The sequence below is a fragment of the Balaenoptera acutorostrata genome, chromosome 10 (assembly GCF_949987535.1).
Source record: "Balaenoptera acutorostrata chromosome 10, mBalAcu1.1, whole genome shotgun sequence".
Lineage (NCBI taxonomy): Eukaryota > Metazoa > Chordata > Mammalia > Artiodactyla > Balaenopteridae > Balaenoptera > Balaenoptera acutorostrata.
The window spans coordinates 1,349,716-1,371,023 of record NC_080073.1 but is presented as its reverse complement, the minus strand read 5'-3'; the positions used below and the strand labels follow the sequence as shown (position 1 = coordinate 1,371,023).

The following is a 21,308-nucleotide window of genomic DNA, read 5'->3' as shown; positions in this document are numbered from 1 at the left end:
TAGCCCGTTACCGTGCCAAGTCTGAGCAGCAGCGTTTCCAAGGAGGGGACACACCGGCCTCAGTTAACTGCACACTCTGTTGTTCACAGGCCCTCTTCCAGTGTGGCACTGGGGCGGCTGGAGGCTTCTTAGTCCAACAAAAAGTGGAATTTCCTATCTGTGTGCCAGGATGGGCTTAAAGAAGAGGATTTATCTGTAGCAGTTGACCATGGCAACCACCCATCAGGTAAGAACAAGATGATTTAGCCACCTGCTCCGTAAGAGATACTATTAGGCTGGTTTATATTACGAGCACTTTAGAAGACCAGTCAGTGGGGGCGAACATGAAATGCAAGTTGCTCAGAGCCAGTCTGGGCACACCCAGCAGCCAGCAACCTGGGCGTAATCAGAAGTTCACATAAAAGCCCGTTAAGAAAGCTTCCCCAACGTAAAGCATATAAAGAATGGGTATTATTCTCTCGGTTGTTGAAATAATTAGAGTGCTTGTCATTTTCGGTTCCCTTTTACTAAGTGTATTTAATTATAACGTTCAGCCCTTACGCTACAAAACTAAACTTTTACGTAGGTGCCCTTTCTGTTTGGTTGTCAGGCAGTTCACAGGCTCCACTCGGGTGACACGGGCTTGCAGGCTCTGCCTTTGTTTCTGACCGTCCGCCCCTGAACACACACTCTGTCTCACTTGGATGTAATTCTACCACCAAGTACACTCTCAGCACCACTCTGTTACCAGCGACTTAATGAGCTTAAACTGAAAGTGAATGCTGATTAGATAAATAGTCAAATAAAAGCACGGTCTTTATTAATAAGTCAGCACCAGCACTACAAGAGAACTCTTTTGATCCTGGGGTAGGATCAGCAAATCTTTAGAATTTCAATGAGATACCTCATATCTTTAATTTATATGCCATCAGAACCTCTGAGCCTGACTTTCCTTTATTCAAAAACAGGCAAATAGAAGTTATCTTTGCAAGCCATACCCCAGTGGACCTCCAGTGCAAAATATATACTTTAGTTTTTTTTGGTGGGGTCGGGGGGTGTGGATCATAGAAGAAGATGCTTCTCTCTCCTCTTTCATTTCTGCCAAGATGAAGACCTGCTCTCCTTGTGTTTGGTGGTCATAGAGTCTTTCCCTCTGCAGGGTGTGGGAGGAACCATCTCCCCACACCAAGCCTGGCCGGGCGCTGGCCGAGGGCGGGGGCGTGGTCCTTCCCTGGCATCCTCTAGGACTTGCTGTCCATGGGGCCTTGAACACAGCGGGGCTGGTTCCTGACATCCTTCTCCCTGCAGGCCTGCCTTCAGGTGGCAGGCTTATTCTTTCCTGCCTTCAGGTGGTAGGCTGCACCCCAAAGGGGAGGGTGAGTCTGGAGCAGTTCTGCCCAGCTCCCAAAGTTGCTTGCATGGCTCAACAAGCTTTAATAATATATTCACTGTTGTAAGCTCCCATGGGCCAGGGAAAAAGCATGTGGGCTTTTGGAAACAGACCATGGTTCATATGCCTGTGTCACCACTTATAGCTGGACAACTTTGGTCAGTATAATTTCTCTAAGTCTCAATTTTCTCATCTGTAAGTTTCGGATAATAATTCCAATTTCATAAGTTGTTGCAAAGGTTAACTTAATAGGTAACTATGTAAAGGCGGAGAAGGCTGAGGAGGATGGACATGTGCTGTAAACTATTCCCAAGTACTATGATAGGAATTTCCTTTTAGTTCTTCCCATGCACTCCATGTGATGGTCATTCTTCCTCCTTCGTGTTCCAGGACATTGTGTAAGTAAAGCACGGCTCACTGAAGCCGCTGGTCTTAGGTTTGCTCGCTCTCAATTTAATTGTCCGCTACATCTATGATTGATGGCTGTAGGGGCGAAGCTCTCTTAAATGTTTCCTTTGAGGTTGGATAGAGCTGATCAGAGGCTGAAGGGCTGAGAAATAAGCTGAGCCTTCAGGTGGGGAGAAAGTTTCGCTGACACGATGGATCAGAGTAATGCACTGGTCAAACACTTGAGAGGGGTAGGAGCTGTCAGGTGGCAGCATAGGAGACAGACAAGGATTTTGCAGCCTGTGGGCTTCCAGGAGTGAGGCTGCCCCCGTGTCTGGGTGGAGGGGCCGCTCTGGCTCACGTGTGGAAGACGGTCTCTTCACGCTAATATAATGCTCGCGACAATGTCCTTCGCACCCTGGTTGTCTGCTCTCTGGTTTTCTTCTTCACTCATTTCGGAGCTCCAGATTTGGAGCCTAAAGCCCTAGAAGACACGACCTAGCTTCTTGTCCATTCTTAGTTAACGCAGGGCTCTCTTGGGTATTTTCAGAAAAAAAGCCCTTCAGAACAGGGTGGAAAGTAGGCTCATCTGCCTTTTACAAACTTCCGGGTCACGCCATAGGCCTGTCTAGGTGTGTCGGGCTCACAGGACACAGGTGGTGGCACTCTCTCGTGTGCGCGTACCCTTTTCACCCACTAACCCCTCCCTGTCCTTCGCCAGCCTTTTCTTGCTAAGAAAATGTCCATCTCCCTTCTGTTTGCTCCTCAAAACAGGCGACCAGGAAAATCAAATAAAAGAGCCGAAAGGGCAGACCAAGTTCCACTGGTTAGAGCCTGGATTTGCTTGATTTTGGAGGGAAACTCAAGTGCTTGAAATGTCGTATCATTTCCAAGAGGAAATGTAGACAGTTGACCAGAAAGTTCTGGCACTGAGCCCTGGGTGCCAAATAAGCTGCAATTACAGAAGCGCTGTCCCATCTGTGGGATTCCACTGATTCCGGATGACCCCTGGGCTTCCGTCCGGCCCAGCCCTGGGCCTCGGATTTCAATGCGCCTCGCCTGTCAGTTCTTTCCAATTCTGGGCCCATCTTTTCCTTGTTTCTTCCCAATCCCACTTCCCCAGCCTGTCCTGCAGGTCCAAGAGCTGAGCCCACAGCGGGGAGGGAGAGCCTGGGGCCGTGGGTGGGAGCCCGAGTGCAGATGCCACAAGCTCAGACTAGGGTCACACTGTCCCCACGCCTGCTCGTCACCCAGTTCCGCCGACAGGACCCCTCAGACATCTCAGGCCTGTCCCTCCCCCGTAGGTGTACAGAGCTTTGACGACCGGCCACCGCACTGCCCAGTCCTCACCTTCCTTCCCCTCCCATTGCCCCCAGCACCCTGTGCTCCAGGCTCTCCCAGCTGCCTGCAGTTCCCCAAGCAGTGAGGTTATTCATCTCCAGGCCTTCGCTTAGGCTGGTCTCTGCCTGGACTGGCCTCTCCTCCCCAACGTGACAAACTCCTCTTTCAAGGCTCAGCTCAGTAGCCGCCCCTAGGAAAGCCTTCGTACCTCTGCCAGCGGCCATTCCCTCCTGGAGCCTCTGCCGCCCTCTGAGCAGAGATCAAGGTTCCTATAAGTAGTGCTGCTCTTACTTATCTTCGTGTGCGTTTCCCTGTTGATGAGGCTGTGAGTCACTGGAGGGCAGAAGAGTGTCTAATCCACATCTGTGCGCCCCGCGCTTTGCACCCGGGCAGACAGGCAAGAAAACATAACTGAGTGCGTGAATGGATCAGCTCCTCACCTGCATCCCGGGTACTTTTTTTTCTTCCTACGCTCTTTTGTCAGAACAAAAAGCGATGACTAGCTTTCCAGAATGTGTCAAGCGCTGAGTCCAAGCAGCTGAAAACTCACTTCCTGTCAGAGTATAAACATTATCTTCTTAAGGATACAGGACTCTCAGCCCAGATATGGAGAGAAATTGTTGGTGTCTGTTGTTGGGCTCCTTTTTCCCCCAGGTCTGCCTGCCTGAACAATCACTAACCTCCCTTAACTTGGGCTGGACATAACCTAACAGGACACAGGCCAAGTTTATACTAATACTTCTCTCAAGTGACCCTGCAAAGAACCATTAATCAAATATATTCCACACCTTGCAAATGTAGACACACAAGATGTAAAGTACGAAGGCCAAGTATGCATCCTTCTGTTCCCTGAGTTTCTTCTAAAGGAGGCTTGACAGCATGTGCTGAATAACTACTGTAGAAAAAAGGTCTTGGGACTTCCCTGGCGGTGCAGTGGTTAGGACTCTGGTGCTTTCACTACCAGGGCCCAGGTTTGATCCCTGGTTGGGGAACTAAGATCCCACAAGCCGCATGGCATGGCCGAAAAAAAAAAGATCTTAATAAGTCTTTGGTGTATTTAGCTTGTGTGTAAATAAAATGATTTACAGAAAGTGATAATTTGTGCTCATTTCTATATTTACCCAAGAACAGGTGAAGGAAGGGAGTGATTAAAAAAAATGATCACATGTATAAAGTAGGATAAACTAGTTGAAGATAATACATTTTACTCAAAATGACAGGATTTTAAAATAATTGATATCTTCTTCAAAGCATCAAAGTTTTTCCATTTCAAGTCTTCATGCTGTTTTAAAACATATATTACGTTATTCCCTGCCGTAGTGAATTGACGATTCCAGAGTTAACATTTTCTTAAGGATTCAGAAGTAACAATACGATCTGTTTTCACAATATGCTATGGACATAGATGGTTCTATACACTAGGCTACATGGAGACATACCTAAGATTTGCTTTGTTGAACAAAATTCTTGCTATCGGTGTGGCTTTTAGCAATTTACCTCTTTTCATAAAAGCAAAGCATAGAACGTGTAGTAGCACAAGGCTTTGGCTGTGTTCCCTTATGCTTTTCTGCAAACATAAACAACAAGTCAGAGGCCCGAACAACATCCTCCTAAGACATTTCTCGTCTGTTCTCAGTAACATTATCATCTCTGTCCATCAGGGGTTTTCACACTGTAGAAGCTTCCGAACATTCTCTCATTTCAGCATCAGAAACACTTTAAACTTCTAGTTAGTTTTAAGCAGTCTGTAAGCATATTTTGGCTATCCACTTTATATCCGTACTACATGTTAGAGAATAACAAGTTTAAGTATTGTTTTTTTTTCCATAAGACACAGTCTACCGAGAAATCAAAGACAAATATGAAACCATTATAATACAGCATTGCAATTATACATTGATTGAATAGAGTGCAATTTCTCACTAATTGTCACAATGAAATGTGGAACTGCCCACTCTCTGTGAAGTTGTAGGATGTCAGTGATGAAAATGACTAAAGCTAAGTTGCGATTTGAGAGCCATAGGCAAACTTTGGCCTCTGAGAGTACTTATTTCTGGGTTCCCACTGAGGGTGCCAGATAATCAAGGTGAAAATCCTTCATAGGATTAACTGCAAATACATTTCATGGACACTGACAGCAAAAACGTGGTGAGTCATTCAGTGTAGTTCAAATCCAAGTCTTTTCTCAGAATAAAGCAGACACTGGCATTCCCTGGAGAACTTCTTCGGCCGTTGAAAAAGTACATTTCTTTCCTTGTTCAACCTGAGCTTAAGAAGTGTGTCTCTAAGCCCAGAACGCTCTTGGAGTGAGTTCAGAACGTACCCAACAGCCTGCTCTGATGACCTGTGAGTACAGGACGCTCTGACCAATGGCCCGACCTGGCTTCCTGGAACACACGTGCTGTCCAGGGGAAGACACCTTGCCTCTTCATCTCTGGGTCTCCCCTAAAAGCCAGCTCAGGGCCCGATTATGTACCATAAGCGTAGTCAATATTTTGAGCGTATAAAACCTCCATTAACATGATGTCACCTCTTCCTTTCCTCCCAGTATCTGTGTTTCTCAACGTGCAGTCCTGTAGGCATTCCCACTAGAATCGCCTGACGCTTCCCACAGCTCAGATCCCCAGGTCCCACTTCAGACCCACTAGCCCAGAATTGGCCAAGGGTGAGGGCCAGGAATCTGCCATTTTAATGAACAGCCTGGGTAATCTGAGGAAAAATTATATTTATTAAAAAACTGTTTGGAATTTTATTTATTTATTTTTTAATGTTTATTTATTTGTTTGGTTGCGCAGGGTCTTAGTTGCGGCTGGCAGGCTCCTTAGTTGTGGCATGCGAACTCTTAGTTGCAGCATGTGGGATCTAGTTCCCTGACCAGGGATCCAACCTGGGCCCCCCTGCACTGGGAACGCGGAATCTTCACCACTGCGCCACCAGGGAAGTCTCCAGAATTTTATCAAAAGAAAGAAAAAGGCAAAACCTTAACCACGGTGAAACTTGGTCCTTGTATCTCACAACGTAATTCACCTCTCGACTGATCTCTGACATGCATTTACTGCAGTAACTGGAACCCTCTGTGTAACACCCCTCGTGGTGCGCGGGGGCAGAGTGCTGTGCGCGGGGGCAGAGCGCTGTCCGCTGGAGAAAACAACACCCGTAGCCGCATGGGGAGACTTGCTATTAGCTGGCTCCTCGGGCAGGGAAGTGAAAAGTCACTGCTTTAAAAAATTCTCCACAACCTGTAACTCTGATGATTTTTGAGGCTTTTGCCCTGATGGAAGAGCAGGATAGAAAGGTCAATTCAGTCAGCTGACGTTTGTAAGCACCTATCATGTGGAGCAGGCCCGGCGGCTGTCAGAAGACACAGACAAGAGTGAGGCAGGGTGTCTGCCCCTCGATGGTCCCAGGAGCGTGGGGAGGGCCACGGGCAGAGGCAGAGCAGCCCTGCCAAGAACAGTGCCACTAATTCACACAAACCACCTCGAGGACATGGCGTTTCTGCCAGACCCTGAAGGATGCGTTGTCCAGGGGCAGAGGCTTAAAAGCAGAGAGAAGAGCGTAAACAAAGTGCAGAAGGGAGGCTTGTTCAGGAATGACCCTCAGAGCCCAAGGCTGGGGCTGGGAGGGGTGTGGCTGCAGAGGCCGGCTGGGGCCAGCCTGAGAAAGGTCTAAACGTTTCCACAAATAGATTCCGGTGCTCACTTTCTATATTTGACTTCGCCTGACCTGTCAAACTAAAGCAACTTCTGAATACAATTTGACTTTTTAAAAACACTTGATTGGGGGCTTTTCTGGTGGCGCAGTGGTTAAGAATCCACCTGCCAGTGCAGGGGACACGGGTTCGATCCCTGGTCCAGGAGGATCCCACGTGCCAAGGAGCAACTAAGCCCGTGCGCCACTACTACCGAGCCTGCACTCTAGAGCCCGTGAGCCACAACTACTGAAGCCCTTGTGCCTAGAGCCCGTGCAACAAGAGAAGCTACCACAATGAGAAGCCTGCGCACCACAACGAAGAGTAGCCCCCGCTCACCGCAACTAGAGAAAGCTCTCGCACAGAAACAAAGACCCAATGCAGCCAAAAATAAATAAATTTATTTCAAAAAAAAAAAAATTAAATAAAATTTAAAAAAAAAAGTTAAAAAGAAAAACCACACTTGATGGAAACCCAAAGTATATTTATGAATGTACATTATCATTTCAGAAGCAAGCATAATATATTCAAAAGTGTAACTAGTACTATGAGAGCTAAAGTTTATCTCACAAAAACATTTTTCAAAGAGAGAACCTCTGGTACCATATTCAAATCGGTATTTTTATAACAGAGCATCAACAAGAGCTCACAATTGGGTTTAATGAGGTGGAGCCCAGAAGGTTCTATGTTTCTCAAAACTTTACTAATAGTCTGCATCTAATTCGTTTCCTACTTGATTCTTCATAAAAGTAGGATTGAAAGCCTTTAAAACAAGGAGTTAACGTTTTCTTATAGCAATAGGATATATTAACCTAAAATTTTTTGGACTATCTTTTTAAAGAACTTTTTTTAGGAGATTAAGATATATTTTGGATTAAAGTATTTTGTCTCATAATGAGCTCTCATGGTACACATGACAAAAGATCTTTCTTAAAACACAAAGCATCTTAAAATGCATGACCTTGAGCGGCACCCTTCTCCTCGGTCTCCTCCCAGAGGATTTCAAAGGGTTCTGTCATCAAGACACAGCCCCACTCTTTCCTGCTCTTCCTGAGAAAGGGCTACCCGAGAAAGCTCTCAGAAAAAAGTCAAAATGGAAATCAACCCATTTTAAATACCTGGGTTTTTAGTGAGGGCCTCATTTATTCATAAGGCTCATATAGACTATTTAAATTATTTTAAGCTTTCCAGGAAGTTACCCACCAGAAGAGCCAATCGCAGCATGGGGAAGCTGGTAAAGTGCACACGTAACTGCATGAGCAATAGAACCACTGTAAGCAAACGATCTAGGCATATCTTTTTCTGCATTTCTAAGAAGGAAATATATAGTTTTCCAGGAAAAACCATCCAATAGCTGACTAATACACCCCTTGCTAGTTTGGCATAATTGTAGAAATCATTTTCATCTAAATTCAGATTACTCATGGTATCTGTGATGACATGGTTTTCAAAAACAAGCATTTCCACAGTGAAAATTTCATGCAGATTTTAACTGAGGCCAACATTCTTAAATCTTTACATCTCAAATTAAATTAGGGTCAGCATTAGCCAGAGTGTCCAGCAGTCTGACGGGTTCACCTTTAGTTCCCATGGAAGAACACATCCTAGACAATATTTTAAGAGTCCCTCCCCACGCAGAAGTGCAGGCTGTGTGAATGTGCACTGGGCCATTGTGTGTGTTTGCAAGGAGAGGAAGCGAAGAGAGTAGAAAGAGACGGTCCTTAGACTCCAAATGCATGAGGACAGGGTGACCCCAGCACAAGGACGGCCCCTCAGTAGGCCGCACGGCCAGCACAGAGACCTGTTGAGGGTGGAGCTGGAATACCGCAGGCTACTAGAGGAAGATTTTGAGCATTATTAGGGCACTAGAGTGTAAAAGGACCCCTTGCCACTTACTTCAGTAATAATAATCACTATCACTATCATTTATTGAGCACTTAAGTGCCTGGCACAGTATCCATCTCTCTCAAGTGTCACAACTGTGTCATTAGCATCCTCATTTTATGAATGAGGAAAACAGACTCAGCGCGCGCTTCGGCAGCACATATACTAAAATTGGAACGATACAGAGAAGATTAGCATGGCCCCTGCGCGAGGATGACACGCAAATTTGTGAGGCGTTCCATATTTTTATAGCTGATACACTTTGTTATAAAGCAGAAACTAACATACCACTGTAAAGCAATTATACGCCAATAAAGATGTTAAAAAAAAAAAAGAAGAAAAGAAATGGTGGTCTAATCAGCCCAACACCTTTGAAAAAAAAAAAAACAGACTCAGAGAAGTGACCTAACTTGCTTAAAATCATGGGGTGATAATAAGTTGCAGGGATAGGATTTGTCTGCAGGAGGACCTTTACTTTATTTCAAGCAAAGAAGACACCTGGGAAATCTTTATATAGATGGGATTAACTCAGAAGTTTTTTTTTTGTTTTTTTGGCTGCATTGGGTCTTCGTTGCTGTGTGGGCTTTCTCTAGTTGCGGTGAGCAGGGGCAACTCTTTGTTGCGGTGTGCAAGCTTCTCATTGCGGTGGCTTCTGTTTGTTGTGGAGCATGGGCTCTAGGCGCGCGGGCTTCAGTAGTTGTGGCACGCAGGCTCAGTAGTTGTGGCTCGCAGGCTCTAGAGCACAGGCTCAGTAGTTGTGGCACACGGGCTTAGTTGCTCCGCGGCATGTGGGATCTTCCTGGACCAGGGCTCGAACCCGTGTCTCCTGCATTGGCAGGTGGATTCTTAACCACTGCGCCACCAGGGAAGTCCCCAGAAGATTTATCAAAATATAATAAGGTAAAGGCAAGGGCCATTTATCAACTGAGCTAGATTACCCCTCATGCCTATATCTACCCCCATAGTAGTTAGATTCGAGGGCTTTCAGGCCCCTGGGGCTCAGGTGCTCCTGTTACAGTCACCCCTCATTGAACAGAAGCCACTGCATGCCACTGGTCAGAACATGGGTGCAAAGCCTGAACAAAGCCAATAGCAGTGCTGTGACAGAGATCTTGAATTTTATTCTGTAAAAACTGGAGCCACTGTTAAAGACCCATGGCCTTCTGGCCTAATTGTAGGTACAGTCTGTATGCCTGCACAACTGTCTGCACGTGCGATCTGTAGGTACAGTTTGCACCATCTTGCATGGACAGTACGCTGACAGCAGTGAGAAGTGAAGAGACCATAACTGAGGAAAGGAAGAGCCATCAAAACGCAGCAGTCGGTGGCCTTCCAGCTCAGGGGACAAGCAGTCGTACATAATCAACAGCCAGGGTATGGCAGTCACGTTCAGAGGAGCATGATTTTTGATGTTCGTAATGACTGAGTTATTTTTAAAAGTTATTTTAACTTTGAAACGGGACAGATTTGGGTTTGCATCCTGGACTTAATCACACTATTTGTGTGATAAAAATAAACAAAGGCTTTCCTTTGTAGGCTATTGTGAGAACTGAGACCATACATGGACAGCACCTACCATTTAGTAGTTCTTCAACAATTATTGCTTTCCTCCAAAGCCATTTCTCATGAGGCAGAGAAGAGGGTGATAACTTAAAATATTTTTTTCTAGTTAAAAATGTTACCAAAATTTGACACTTAGAGGTGTTGGCTCAATTACTTGGAAAATGTAACTGTATAGACTTTCTTAATTTCCAATGCCAGGAGAACAGTTGCTGCACTACTCAGAACACAGACTGTCAAGGTTGATTTTCTGCTCACTGAAAGGTATGTTTTACCCCTTAAGTAAAATGATAAACTTTTTGTAGACAGGGGTCTCATTCCATGTAATCATCTGAGTAGTGCTGGATAAGTAATAGAACACAAAGATTCAAAATGTAAACACCCATAAAGGTGAATCAACAGGAGACTTAAAAAAAAACAGACTTCAGGAAACTTTCAGACCGTTTTCTTGGGTACACTCAATAGCTAGGGTAGAGCAAACCTTGTCCTCTCTTTTTGTAAATGGACTGAACCCTGAAAAAGGAGTCTCAGAAAAAATAAGTCGGGGGGCTTCCCTGGTGGCGCAGTGGTTGAGAATCTGCCTGCTAATGCAGGGGACACGGGTTCGAGCCCTGGTCTGGGAAGATCCCACATGCCACGGAGCAGCTGGGCCCGTGAGCCACAACTACTGAGCCTGCGCGTCTGGAGCCTGTGCCCCGCAATGGGAGGGGCCGCGATAGTGAAAGGCCCGCGCACCGCGATGAAGAGAGGTCCCCGCACCGCGATGAAGAGTGGCCCCCACTTGCCGCAACTAGAGAAAGCCCTCGCACGAACCGAAGACCCAACACAGCCAAAAATAAATAAATAAATAAATAAAATAAAGTAGCTATAAAATTTAAAAAAAAAAAATGGTAAAAAAAAAAAAAAAAAAAAGTCGGAATGGAACATTGCTGATTTAGATCTAACATGGGATGAACATTTTCAAAGAGTTTTAGGAAGTAAACAGAACTGGACACACACCCATTAAACTGATCTTAAACTGAGGTTTTCCATATAACCTCCGGGAGCATTTGGTCCACGGAAAATCCTTGAACTAAAGAGACCACTGCCCAAAGCAAACGCTTCTGCCTAAGACCATCAGAACAAGATTCTGCTAAAACCACTGTCACAATCTCTTTTGTGTATTTTTATTCTTTATGTCTCTGATGATATTTTCCTCTCTCCTGTCTTACTGAGGGATGATGACCATCGTAACTCTATTACTTGGCTCTCCCGAACTGTCGCTTGTGCAGCTAATTGGAAGTATGACATAGAGATAGGCTACACGAATGCTACCAATAATGATGCAATACGAAAATGAAAAAAAATGTCCTTGCACTGACACAAAGGGATAACAGTTTTCTTGGGATGTAATAGTGACAGTTTACCACGAGCCCTAAAGACAGTCTGCCTGTGGCCCCAGTGAGGCTGATCACCTCGCTAATGCAGCCCCCAGCTGCTCTCTTCCTGTGTGGGAGCCAGCCTCTGGGTACCAGTCCAGGGCCCGGACCAGTTGTCCTGTCAGCCTATTAGTTAGACAGTGTGTCTCAGTGTCCGTGTCCCAGTACCCTCAGGGGTTTGCATCCTCTAACAGAGCCTGAAAGGGCAGGACGAACACCGGTGGAGTAGAGTCCTGAGGCTAACCATCCCATGCATGGCTGCTCTTCAGCTCAGGGGGTCCTCAACAATTTGTCCCCCGCTTTGGCTGATGTAGAAAATAGTAAGCCAACCAGTTAAAATTCCTTTGCCCAGATAGTTATGGAAATCAGCAAAGCCTTGGATTTTTCGGTTGCTAACCAAGGGGAGTCTGTGCCTTTGCTGACACTTCATTTTGTACCTGGATCAACGCCACAGGTGAGGTACAACAGTTTCTATCCACGCAGAAAGAAAAGTGGATTATCAAGGAAGACTATCAAGGAAGACTCAGGCAGTTGTTGGGACGTGTTTTCATGGTCGGACCTGGGAAAATCCAGGTGGTGCCTTTAGAGTGTCCTCCACCTCCTCCGTGTAATACTCTGTTACACTTGTATATCGCACAGCTTGATTTGTTTATCCGGAGTCTTAAATCTACAGAGCCACTGTCCTAACAAATGTTCCAACAAATGACTTAGAGACAAAAACAGAATGGACTTATGCTGATGGACACGCAAACTGAAAATCAGACCCACAGATAAAATCTTGTCTTCAAGGAGAATCAAGCCCAGTGGAGGACATCTGGATCACACTCATGGTCTCTCCTTTTGCTTTGGCTGATAGAAGACCAAAGGGGAGAGTGAGAATATACAAAAGGTCCGCACCCCTAGGAAAAAACTATTTTTACTACAGGCATTGTAACAAGCCAGCATCAGAACTGGTTTTCAACCTGATTAATCCGTCGGTGACAACCTGCTTCAGTGAACTTGCCTCTGGAGCAGCCGGTCAGATGGAGCCTCGCCCCTAAACGCAGCCGGGCAGAAGCTGACGCATCTCTGACCCCTCTGCCGAGGCTGACTTGACACTCCTGCCTCTGCAACGAACACAGACCACACGTCTAAGGTTGACAACAACCCACTCCCACCTCTGTGACAACACTAATCCAAAACACACTCCTGCCCACAATCCTGTGATTATCCATCTGCTTTGCCCGATGAGAAGGTCTCTGACCAGCTAACCCTCCTGCACGTAGGTGAGCAATAACGTCAGCGCTTTTGATTTCACATGCTGAGTGGTGGTCTTATCCTTTAACAGCAACCAGTAGTCGGCATTTAATTGAGAAACAGACCAAATTAATATTCACTGGTGAAGTGAGATACTAGAGCATTAAAGTAACTCCATGTAATCTTTCTCTACCACATTCGGACTCATCCTGTTCCTGGTGCCAAGCGTATCATTCTCCTTTTTCTTCATTTGACTAATTCCTACCTGTGGCGTGAGTTAGTTACCATCCGCATAGGTGTTACCATGTGTCCACATAAGTGTGCACTTAGCCCTGTGTATGCATGGTTATCTGTCTGTACCTTGTCCTAGGCCATCACTCCTCCTGGGCTCAGCGTGTGTCTCCCATCCCTGGGTCCTCAACACTTAGCCCAGGGTCTGACACATCTTATGCCCCAACAGGTATTCGTTGAATCAAACTGCAGTATGATAAGAAAACACAGTATCTCTCTGATGGAAAGTATTAGTCTTATCTGACACCCATGTTACTCAATTGAATTTTACCTATTATTTAAAAAGACTTACTTTCCACTGAATTTTTTCTCCCTTCAATTCTGAGAAGACCTCTCCTCGTTGCACTCAGCTCCTAATAACTGTTTTCACTCATGAGTCTTGTGATGCTTTTTCTCCCCTCGAGCCCAGGGCTCTTGCTACCTCCTTCCTACTTCCTTCAATGTATAATTTTGAATTTCTACACCATATTTTCTCTCAATATGTGTGTTTCCCCCACCCCTTTACATCTTTCTTACCTTAACAGCATGCTTTGTAATTTTAATTTTTGTAAATTTTATTTCATCGTGGTAAAAAACCTTAACATGAGGTTTACTGTCTTAACAAAATTTTAAGTGCACGATACAGTATTGTTCCTTTTTTTTGCTGTGGTGTGAGGTAATGGGCTCAACACATTTGTTGGAAAGTTCATCTTTCCCCACTGAAATTGCCCCGACACCTCTGTCAAAAATCAACTGAGTAAAAATGTAAAAATTTATTACTGAACTCTTATTTCTGTTCCATTGATATATGTGTCTGCCGTTGGTTCTATACCACTATAGCTCGATTACTGTAACTCTAGGTTTTAAAAGTGGGTTAAATAAGTCCTCAAACTTCCTTCTTTTTCACAATTATTTTGGCTATTCTAGGTTCCTTGCATTTACACATAATTTTAGGACCAGCTCATCAGCTTTAAAAAACAATGAATCTGTAGATCAATTTGGGGAATATTGCTATCTTAACAATATTGAGTCTTCAAATCCATACACAAGGAATATGTCTCTATTTATTTAGCTCTTTTTAATTTATTTTTTTCAAACAAATGCAGAAGGAACCACTTTTTAAAATTAATTAATTAGTTTATTTATTTGGCTGCATCGCGTCTTAGTTGTGGCACATGGGATCTTTGTTGCAGCATGCGGGCTTCTCTAGTTGAGGTGCGTGGGCACCAGAGCGCACAGGCTCAGTAGTTGCGGTGTGTGCAGGCTTAGTTGCCCCGCGGCGTGTGGGATCTTAGTTCCCCGAACAGGGATAGGAACCACATCCCTTGCATTGGATTCTTAACCATTGGATTCTTAACTACTGGACCACCATGGAAGTCCCCTATGTAGCTCTTTTTTAACTCTCTTGGGAGTGTTTTGTAGTTTTCTGTGTATGATTCTCACACTTTTTGGGTTGAATTTATTCATACATATCTTATTCATTTCGATGTTATTGGGAAGTATTGTTTTTCCAGTTTCATTTTTGGAATGTTCATTGCTAGCACATATAAATACAAATACGTTTTTAAAAAATACTTATTTATTTGTTTGGTTGTACCAGGTCTTAGTTGTGGCTCGTGGGCTCCTTAGTTGCAGCTTGCCTGCTCCTTAGTTGTGGCATGTGGGCTCCTAAGTTGCTGCACATGGGCTCCTCAGTTGTGACATGTGAACTCTTAGTTGTGGCATGCATGTGGGATCTACTTCCCTCGCCAGGGATCAAACCCGGGACCCCTGCATTGGGAGCATGGAATCTTAACCACTGCGCCACCAGGGAAATCCCACAATTAATTTTTGTATACTGATTTTGTATCCTGTGACTTTGGCTAAAATTAATGATTAGTTCTAGTATTCTTTCTTCTTTGCTTTCTTTCTTTTACTTCCTTCCTTTCTCTCCCTCTCCCTCTCTCTCTCTTTCTTTTCTTGTAGCTTTCTTAGAATTTTCTACGTGTAGGATTATATGATCTGTGAATAAAGACTATTAAACTCTTCCTTTCCAATCTGTATGGCTTAATTTCTTTTTACTGCCTTATTGCACTGGCTAAAACCTCTGTTTCAATGTTAATAGGAGTAGCAAGAACAGGCACCTGTCTGTTGTTCCTGATTTTAGAAATAAGAGCTGTCTTTCACCACTATGTACCATAGCTGTAGTCTTTGCATAGATAGCTTTTAATAAGTTGAGGAAATTCCCTTCTAGTCCTAATGTGTTGAGAATTTTTATTATGATAGGGGGTTGGATTTTGTCAAATGCTTTTTTTTAAAAATTTTTATTTTATATTTGAGTGTAGTTGATTAACAATATTGTGTTAGTTTCAGGTGTACAGCAGGGTGACTCAGTTATACGTATACGGTACCTGTTCTTTTTCAAATTCTTTTTCCATTTAGGTTGTTACATAATGTTGAGCAGAGTACCCTGTGCTATATAGTAGGTCCTTCTTGGTTATCCATTTTAAATATAGCAGGGTGTACATGTCAATCCCAAACTCCCTAACTATCCCTCCCCCTCCCCCTTCCCCCCTGGTAACCATGAGTTCGTTCTCTAAGTCTGTGATGTTTTTGTTTTGTAAATAATTTCAAGTCAAATACTTTTTCTGCATCTATGAGATGATCATTTGGTTTTTGTTCTATACTAATATGGTTTATTATATTAATTGAGTTTTTAATATTAAAGCCACCTTGCATTCCTGCACTCCTGAGATAAATTCCACTTGGTCATGGTATTATATATAATAATATTTTATGTTGCTGGATTCAATTCTTTCATTTTTTTCTTAAGAATTTTTGATGACGGGCTTCCCTGGTGGCGCAGCAGTTGAGAATCCGCCTGCCAATGCAGGGGACACGGGTTCGAGCCCTGGTCTGGGAAGATCCCACATGCCGCGGAGCAGCTAAGCCCGTGTGCCACAATTACTGAGCCTGCGCGTCTGGAGCCTGTGCTCCGCAACAAGAGAGGCCGCGATAGTGAGAGGCCCACGCACCGAGATGAAGAGTGGCCCCCACTTGCCGCAACTAGAGAAAGCCCTCGCGCAGAAACGAAGACCCAACACAGCCAAAAATAAATTAATTAATTAATTAAAAAAAAAAAAGAATTTTTGATGACATATAATTCTTTTTAGCAGTTTTTTTTTTTGTAATTCTATTTATTTATTTATTTTATTTTTGGCTGTGTTGGGTCTTTGTTTCTGTGCGAGGGCTTTCTCTAGTTGCGGCAAGTGGGGGCCACTCTTCATCGCGGTGTGCGGGCCTCTCACTATCGCGGCCTCTCTTGTTGCGGAGCACAGGCTCCAGACGCGCAGGCTCAGTAATTGTGGCTCATGGGCCTAGTTGCTCCGCGGCATGTGGGATCTTCCCAGACCAGGGCTCGAACCCATGTCCCCTGCATTGGCAGGCAGATTCTCAACCACTGCGCCACCAGGGAAGCCCATAATCATTTTTTATGTTGTTAGACTCAGTTGCTAATTGTTTCTTTTTTTTAAATTAACTAATTAATTAATTTATTTTTGGCTGTGTTTGGTCTTCGTTGCCGTGCGCAGGCTTTCTCTAGTTGTGGCGAGAGGGGGCTACTCTTCATTGTGGTGCACGGGCTTCTCATTGCGGTGGCTTCTCTTGTTGCGGAGCACGGGCTCTAGAGCGCAGGCTCAGTAGTTGTGGCACATGGGCTTCGTTGCTCCGCAGCATGTGGGATCCTCCCGAACCAGGGATCGAACCCGTGTGCTCTGCATTGGCAGGCAGATTCTTAACCACTGTGCCACCAGGGAAGCCCTCTACTGCCTTCTTGCCTCCACTATTTCTGATAAGTCACTGGCTGAGTGTATTGTTGTTCCCCTCTATGTGATGTCATTCTTTTCTTGCTGCTTTTAAGAATTTTCTGGGGACTTCCCTGGTGGCATAGTGGTTAAGAATCCGCCTGCCAATGCAGGGGACACGGGTTTGATCCCTGGTCCAGGAAGATACCACATGCTGCAGAGTACCTGAGCCCGTGCGCCACAACTACTGAGCCTGCACTCTACAGCCTGCGAGCCACAGCTACTGAAGCCCGTCCGCCGAGAGTCCGTGCTCCACAACAAGAGAAGCCACCAGAATGAGAAGCCTGCACACCGCAACAAAGAGTAGCCCCCGTTCGCCACAACTAGAGAAGGCCTGTGCGCAGCAACAAAGACCCAATGCAGACAAACATAAATTAATTAATTAATTATTTAAAAAAAGGATTTTCTGTCTTTCAAAAGTTTGTCTATGATGTGTTATGGTGAGGATCTCTGTGAAGTTATCTTACTTGGGATTTGATGAGCTTCTTGGAACTGTAGATTAATGTTTTTCCGTCAAGTTTGGGAAGTTTTTGGCAAATATTCATTTGAAAAGAGATTTCCTGCCCCTTTCCCTCTCTCCTTTCAGGATCCCCATTTTACCTATATTGGTAGGTTTCATGTTATTCCATATGTCTCTGAGGCTCTGCTAATTTTTCTTCAATTTTTTCCCCCTCTCTTCTTCAGATTATATAATTTCTATTGATCTATTTCAAGTTCACAGATTCTTTCTTCAGACTTCTCAAATCTGCTCTTATTCTAGGATTTCCCTAGAAGATCTCTGTTACATTTCTGGCTCGTTTTCTTATCTGCTGCTGTCCCAACCAGGACTAAAAGCTCAAGCTTAGGAGAGCTGCAGGCTTTTTCCATTTGCCACTCTGAGCATGGGTTTTCCACCCTCCGCTCCCAAACATATCAGCCCCCTTTGGCAAACAAAGCTGCTAGGATTCACAGCCATCCCCACTCCAGTAGAACTACCACGCTGAATGCTCTGGGCTGCGAAGTCCGGGCAGCCTCAGGCCAGGATGTCACAGGCTGCCTGAAGACTGACTTCAAGTTCAGCAGTGTGGAGAAATTAAGCTCTTCTCAAATTGTTGTTTATCTTTGGTTGATTTCCAGAGATCTGAAATTGTTATTTTTGACAAATTTATCTGTCTTTATAGTTGCTTTTATGGGGATGGGGAGGGGATGTCTCCCTTTTCACTTCTCCATAGCTAGAAGTCTCCTGCGTTCACTTAGATTCTGGCCCACTGAATGTTTACTGCCATAACAGTTCTTAGTTCAGGGGATTTTAAACACATTTCACCTAACATTTTTTGGTATTTTCAGTGGGAGGTTCCGTCTAGATATCTAGTCGGCCATACAGAGAGTGTTAATACTTTGTCAGTTTTTTATGACCGTTAAATGAAATTTTTTATGTAAAGAATTAAGCAAAGTGTAACACGAAGGGCTCAAGGAACTTTAGTTATAACATCTGAATACTTATATTGTAGGGATTTTACATACATTATTTTATTTAATCATATCTCTAAGAGGCAGGCATTCAAACTTTAATATTACCCCCCCCCCCAAAAAAAAGATTTACTAGACTAGGGACATACAGGTAGTAAATGATGGAGTCAGGATCTGGTGCCTTCCCCCCTCGATCATACTCCCTCCATGGTGAAGGAGATTTCAGTGGCTGCTCTTTTGGAGTAGCCTGTAGACTATCTAGGAGATCTTAAGGAATTAAATCCAACACAGGTATTAGGGAGCGGGCTCATTGCTATACTAGTTGGCAGTGACTCCAATCACAGTGGGACACATGGATTCCCAAAAGTAGACAGGGCTTTTGCTAAGACAATTAACACATGAGTGCATGGTACCTGTGTGAGTCATTGAGAAGGTTTTAGGGCTCTGTATGATATTTGCCCACATTCCAATTATATTTGCAATGAACAATTAAATCTGAACTAAGTGTACCACAAAAATACCTAAACAACTGAAATTCATTCCATTTGAAAGCTTATTCATATATCTGGGAGTTAAGTAGCAAACGTTGGGAAAGTGGAACCTTTTGGATTGAATCTGCCAAGATGGTAAAATTATTTGAGAGACTGTGAATCTGGTCCCCAGCCCTGAATATCCAGAAACTAAATTTGATGCTACTGCAGAAGACTTTCTAATTGATCTCCCCACTAACATTTTCTTCTCACCTTTGATGCGTTCTTTATATCCTCACCTCGGCAACCTTCTCAGGCATTCTCTCATCGTGTTTCTGTGCACCTTCTCACTGCTCCCTCTTGTTCTCCTAATTCTTCATCCACCAGCCTCTGTAATCTGCTCCCATGCACGTGTCCATCTCTCAGCCCCACCCGTCCCTGCTCTTGTGGGCTCATTCACTCATCCTCCTCGCATCCTCTACTCCTAGCATCTTCTTCTCACCTCCAGACCTCTGCTTCTGCCTTTCTTTCTACTGTACTCCCCACCCTTCCCCAGCGCCTCCTTTCTTGGAGCACACTCTTTCCTCTATTTCTCTTACCCACATCTTACAGGTCCTTTAAAATCTACTCCCTTCCATTCACTCAGTGGACGTTTGTTCATGCTGTGAAGCGTGAGCTCCAAAGGGTGTCTTGGGTGTCCTTTCCAGGCAATTTACAAAGAAATGACACTATCAGTTGAATTCCACATTTAGCCTAGTTGTGGCTGCGCAGTGGGGGAAATCTCATTTTGCTTCAATTGACACATCATTTTTTCCCACTTTTGACTGCCTCCAACTTTAATATAATAAGTGGATCAGCCCTTCACTCCTGAGTTATACATCCATCCCATGTAATCGATCCTAGTTTAGATGTTACCTTTACTGGGCCTATGACACTGCATATGGTTATAACGAAAGTAACAAATATATACCCAGAGGAAAAACTCAATTATAATCACAAGTGAGTCTCATAACTGAGGCAGTCATAAATTATGTTGCATAATGTTCTTGTTCTTAAAATCATAGAACTATTAATGTTTGAGTGCATTAATTATTGTGCTTCATGCTGTGCAGGCAGCCAAGAGATAATGGCTTCCCTTTAGTTTAAAAAAAAAAAAAAGCTGCTCAAGTGCTCGGTTTGCTTTCAGCCCATATTTCTTTTTTTGGCCATCTTTTTGTTACCCATCATCTTCCCCGTGTTGTTTTTGCCAGTTAGGCATCGATGCAGATGGGACAAAATAAAGAATCGGCATCGCCATCAATTTACCAGTCCACTCAGCCTCCTGTCTCAGCCTCTATCTTCCCATACTCATGGGAAAGTGATGGAGGGGTGGGAAGCGAGGTGACAGAGGGTGACGTTAGGGAGCAGGAAGGGGGTTAGACGAGCAAAGGACTTAATACAAGGAGTGGGAAGGATGGGGAGACACAGAGGATGTTCAGAGTCACTCTAACCCGCATTAGTGGGAACGAACCAGTCTCTCACCAGTGCCTAGTGGGTGCAGGACCGCACATACCAGAGATAAGAAAAAATGCATTCGGGTAAAAAATTACTTAATAAGCTCTGTGGAAGTTTGGTGGGTGAGGCAACACAAAGAGGCCTGGCGTAACCTGTGGCATCGTCTTATGTCTGCTGCCTTCCTCCTCTGTTAGGACAGAGAATCAGTTGGTTGCAAAAGCCCACGTTTCATCGTCTGAAGGCGGCCAAAGGCTTACTGCCTTTTCACCATAGTTTACTTGGTGGGTATATAAGGATGTATCACTACTGTTCTTGCATTCCAGGAGACTCAAAAATTTGATAAAAATAACTTTGCCTTCAACAAGTCAATGGACTTTCATTTAATCTTATCTGACTGTGCTCTAGAAATTAAGAAACAAAAGAGAATTGGGGGCTAGTTGTGTATATAGTTGAACTGAAATGCAAGAGGAAGGGAGAATATTTCATTTTCACTGAGACAAACTGCTGAGAAAAATAAAAGGAGTTACACTTTTTTAGCTTCTTCTTACCCAGAACATAAATCTCACTGTTGACCACAGCTGTGCTGAATCGGTACTTTGAGTACTTCATGGGTGCCTGCTCTGTCCATTGATCTTGGCTGGGGTTATACTTCAACAGCTTATTGCTTAATCGATCAGGTTCTTCATCAGGAAGATCCATCTGTATGAAATTATGACAGCCAGTATAATAACATACCACTTAGAGATCTTTGTGAGTGCATGAATGCAATTAATCCAAGCAGACAGCCAAGGAGATAAATAGAGGTTAACTGTAGTGACTCATACTCACAGACACACCAAATCCCATGACTTGAGGTTGTCAGTACACTGTCAATATCGGAGGAATTTATATTCTACG

The 21,308-nt window shown here is 44.2% G+C and overlaps 1 protein-coding gene and 1 non-coding gene across 8 annotated transcripts in view; one reads left to right on the top strand and one right to left on the bottom strand.

Annotated features, from left to right (window-relative positions):
- The window catches only part of KBTBD12 (kelch repeat and BTB domain containing 12), a 58,056-nt gene that overhangs the window by 20,589 nt on the left and 16,159 nt on the right, over positions 1–21,308 (bottom strand). For 6 of the 7 annotated variants that reach the window (XM_057554548.1, XM_057554549.1, XM_007179187.2 and 3 more), the window contains one exon: positions 20,960–21,110. In XM_057554548.1, coding sequence (XP_057410531.1) covers positions 20,960–21,110 — 151 coding nt within the window. Of the gene's footprint in view, positions 1–5,724; positions 5,807–20,959; positions 21,111–21,308 lie in introns of those variants that run through there. The other variant, XM_057554550.1, reaches the window with a different exon arrangement.
- On the top strand, positions 8,818–8,920 carry LOC114237618 (U6 spliceosomal RNA). Its single transcript, XR_003623146.2, has one exon. It is a non-coding gene; the product is annotated as a U6 spliceosomal RNA (small nuclear RNA).